This window comes from Cucurbita maxima, unplaced genomic scaffold (genome assembly GCF_002738345.1).
Source record: "Cucurbita maxima cultivar Rimu unplaced genomic scaffold, Cmax_1.0 Cma_Scf00048, whole genome shotgun sequence".
In the NCBI taxonomy this organism is placed as follows: Eukaryota; Viridiplantae; Streptophyta; class Magnoliopsida; order Cucurbitales; family Cucurbitaceae; genus Cucurbita; species Cucurbita maxima.
This window is the reverse complement of record NW_019272064.1, coordinates 508,149-512,339: the sequence shown is the minus strand read 5'-3', so window position 1 is coordinate 512,339 and position 4,191 is coordinate 508,149. Positions and strand designations below refer to the sequence as shown.

The window sequence follows — 4,191 nt, the reverse complement described above, 5'->3', positions numbered from 1 at the left end:
TTTTTTTTTTTTTTTTTTTTTTTTTTCTATATTTCATTTATTATTCATAAATTTGACTTTTCAATATATAATTTTAATGCTTTTACTCTATTTTTTTTTTCTTTTATTTATTATTTTTGTCTATATAATTTCCATGACATCCGAAAATAAATTGTATGCCAAAGAGGGGGAACATGGCCAAGCCCTCTCCTCTTCCCCTTCTCTTCCTTTTTTCTATCTTCTCCACGGCGGCGATTGCCCTACACGTTCCGCCGCCTACTACCGATCCTCAAGTAAAACATCCCCTCACGTTCTTTTTCTTCCCCTGGCATACTCCTCCTCCGCCTCCAGAATATCCTCCTCCTCCTCCGCCTCCACCTCCACCTCCACCACCTCCGCCTCCGCCTCCTCCTCCACCTCCACCACCTCCGCCTCCGCCTCAAAAACCTTACTGTGCCACTCCATCACCACCACCACCTAAACCAAAAGTCCAACCACCGCCGCCGCCACCTCCGCCGCCGACGCCGTCACCACCACCACCCAAACCAAAAGTGCACCCACCTCCGCCACCTAAAAAAAAAATCCGCCCGCCGCCCCGACCGTCGCCGCCGCCATTCATAAGCCCAAGAATCAAAATTGCTTACCAAACCATAAAAGATTTCAAACCCAGAATTGAAGATGACCCATTGAACATAACAAATTCATGGGTAGGAAAAGACGTTTGTAAATACAAAGGATTCATCTGCGACAAAGTCCCCGATTACAAAACCACCGCCTTGGCCGGAGTTAGCTTTAACAACTTCGGATTCGGTGGTTCTAACCTGATTCTCAATGGCTTCATCGACCGTTTTCCCGACATTACTTTCTTCCATGCAAACTCCAATAACTTCTCCGGCACCGTCCCCGAACTCATCTCCGATCTCCGATACTTCTACGAGCTTGATCTCAGCAACAACAAATTCGCCGGCGCCTTCCCTAACCAAGTCCTTGACGCCACCAATCTCACCTTCTTGGATATCCGGTTCAACGACTTCTCCGGTCCCGTCCCGCCCAAGCTCTTCGATATGGACATTATCTCTGCCATCCTCCTTAACAACAACAAGTTTAACCATTTCCTTCCGGCCAACCTCGGCAACACCCCTGCTCGGTATGTCGCCCAGTCTCATTAATTTTTTTTTTTTTTTAATATGATATTTCTAGATTCTATTAACACGACCAGTTTTAAGGCATTACTGGAGATGGTTAGAAAATTTAATAAGCTAGTCCGTGCTTTCTCTACTTTAAATAAAATTAAATTACTTAAATATTTTTTTTTAATACGAACCTTCGAGAATTTTGTTGACAAAACTAGTTTAAGGGCATGACTTTAATAACATGTTAATAATTAGTAACTGAGTTTTGTGCTTTAATTCGTAACCTTGTTAGTGGATATTTACTTGAGTAGAAAGTCTAGGAAGCGAGTTAGTGTTTTCTCCACTATAAATACTCGTCAGATGTATGTTAAGTGATTAAGGTTTCTCGGCTCTAAAAGATTTCTCCCCTCAAGTTGTTCTTTTGCTTCTTTTACTTTTTCGACATCTTTCGATCGAGGGTCACATCCCAAAACTAAATATCTTTTTTTTTCAAAAGTTACCTCACTTTTACAAGCAACGAGTTTTGCGGACCAATCCCAAAAAGCGTCGGAATCGGAAAGACAAAGAAAACCCTAATCGAGGTTCTCTTCTCAGACAACAAGCTCTCTGGGTGCTTACCGATGGAGATCGGGGTTTTAGAGAACACAATTCTCTTCGACGCAAGCAAGAACATCCTCACCGGCCCGATCCCCTACTCCTTCGGCTGCTTAGCCAAAATGGAGCTTCTCAACTTCGCCGACAACCGCCTCTACGGCGCCATTCCGGAGATGGTCTGCCAGTTACCCCACCTCCAAAACTTCACCCTTCGCAACAACTACTTCACCCAAGTCGGCCCTGTCTGCCGGAGTTTGATCGTAAAAAAGATTCTCGACGTCTCAGGGAACTGCATTCTCGGGCTTCCGGACCAGAAATCTAAGGAGGAATGTACCCATTTCTTCAGCCATGTTCAGTACTGCCCTGATGAGAAGTCAATGAAGTACATTCCTTGTAAAGGGGTTTGGTACTTGAATGAAGATCCGGCCGCCGCGCTCCGTCGGCCGGCGAGGAAGGCGACGGAGATGAGAACTTACGGGGCTCTTGTCCCACATTAAATTGCATTTATTGTGGTTTGGTCGGAAATGTTACTTTTCTTCTTCCCTTTGTGTGTTTCATTGTTTGTGGGTCTAAAGAGATCAATAAAGATTTGAATGTAACAGTAACTATCATTTGTATTAAACCCTAATGTATAATCCCAAAACTCGAGTATGTACTTAGCTCGAGCTCAAGTTGTATCTATTATATCGACGGTTATTATTTTGAATTTTCACTTTTCATGTCTATAATATACTCGAAATCTCACTGAAATCCCGTAAATTTAAATTTAGCTCAACTAGTTAAGTTAATATTATAATACAAACTCGAGATTATACTTAGTTCGAGCTCGAGTTGTATCCCTTATCTGAATTCTCACTTTTCATATCTGTAATATATTTGAAATTTCACTGAAAACTCATAAATTTAAATTTAGCGCAACTAGTTAATTTAATATTATAATAGCAAAACCCGAGCTTATACTTAGCTCGAGCTCGAGTTGAATCCCTAAATTCTCAATCTTTATGTCTGTAGTATACTTGAAATCTCACTGAAAATCCATAAATTTTTATTTAGCTCAACTAGTTAAATTAATATTATAATAGTAAAATTCGAGTATATACATTGCTCGGTTATATTCTCATAATTTTAAACTTACCTCGACTAGTCGAGTTATATAACAGAACTCGAGCATATACTTCGTTTGAGTTGTACCCATTATCTCGATTGTTATAACTTTGAATTTCCACTTCTCGTATTTGCAATATACTAAAAAAAAACTAATAAATTTAAACACATTTCAACTAGTTAAGCTAATATTATGATATATATGAGAGGTCTGAATGCTCAAAAACAAAATTTGAATATTGAACAACGTAATAATCTTAGCCAATCATAACGATATTTTTTTGAAGTTCAGCGACATGGAAAGATGGAGATTTGAACTTTTTAGTGATGATATTTTCTTTAACCAGGTGAGTATGTTCGGGCTGGCATCTTCAATCATTAATTTTTTTTTTCTTCTATATTAGTAATGACCATTTATTGTGTTTGTGCCAACATTGAAGATTGGGTAGATGAACATAAATGTATGCAATGTTTTTTTTTAATAAAAGATCTATCATAGTAGATATCAAATATAATGAATGTTGGAGATGTAAGCCAAAGTAGGTAGCTAAATTGGTTGAAATTAATATGCAAAACTATGCCATGTTACTTAACTATGAGGTGAGCCCCTATGACAATGATTGTTTCTTTTCTTCTTTTGCTAAATTATAAAAAGTTCCCATAAATTTTCGTTTTTTTCTTTAAACTATTCATATACGAGGATGATCTGATAACTCACTACTCAATTGAAACCATAAAAGTTGGATTGAGTTAATTTTTTTTTTTTCAGTTTTATTTGAAAAACTGAAAAATTGTGTTCTGAGTTGCTTTTTTTTTTATCTGATCAACTGAAAATAGGGTTTTGCTCAACCTAATCCTACTTTTAAAAAAGATTAGAAATGTAAAACGTTTATAACCGAGGTTAGTGATGCTTAGATAACCGTACCAACCAACCCGAAATTTTGGATTAGTCCAAAAGATTTTTTCAACCCAACCTTATTCAACTCATGTATTATCTCGGGATTTAGAATAACAATAACGAAATAAAAATAAAAGTTCATATACAGTCGCACTATTTTAAGTCATCCTTACCTATGTTTCGGGTCTAAATTTTCATCCAACATTATAATATATTATTACCCTTTCGAAAAAAAATATAAATAAATTATTATTATTTTTTAAATGAGAAAGTTTAAGGGTTTTTTTTTATTATTATTAGTGAATGTCGGAAGAAAAATAAAACGTAACATTTTAAATAATAGGGATAAAATTGAAAAATAAAATTTAACTTAAAAGATTTTAAATATTTATAAGTTAGTATTAAATGCCACTATTTCCTATTTACTTATTGCTTCTCCTGCACGCAACCTTTCGTGATTATTGGTTTTTTTTTTTTTTTTTT

The 4,191-nt window shown here is 36.7% G+C and overlaps 1 protein-coding gene across 1 annotated transcript; it reads left to right on the top strand.

The window, feature by feature from the left end:
• The first annotated feature begins 154 nt into the window (after positions 1 to 154).
• On the top strand, positions 155 to 2,409 carry LOC111471075 (uncharacterized protein At4g06744-like). The gene is made up of 2 exons (XM_023116763.1): positions 155 to 1,126; positions 1,609 to 2,409. The coding sequence occupies exons 1-2, from the start codon at positions 156 to 158 to the stop codon at positions 2,201 to 2,203; spliced, it is 1,566 nt and encodes a 521-aa protein (XP_022972531.1). The 5' UTR covers position 155; the 3' UTR covers positions 2,204 to 2,409.
• The last annotated feature ends 1,782 nt before the right edge of the window (positions 2,410 to 4,191 follow it).

Excerpts from the sequence above, each read along its gene's own strand:
- LOC111471075 (XM_023116763.1), top strand. The coding sequence starts at position 156 with ATGCCAAAGAGGGGGAACATGGCCAAGCCCTCTCCTCTTCCCCTTCTC. Across the intron at positions 1,127-1,608 it reads CTCGGCAACACCCCTGCTCG|TTACCTCACTTTTACAAGCA; the intron begins GTATGTCGCCCA and ends TTTTTTCAAAAG.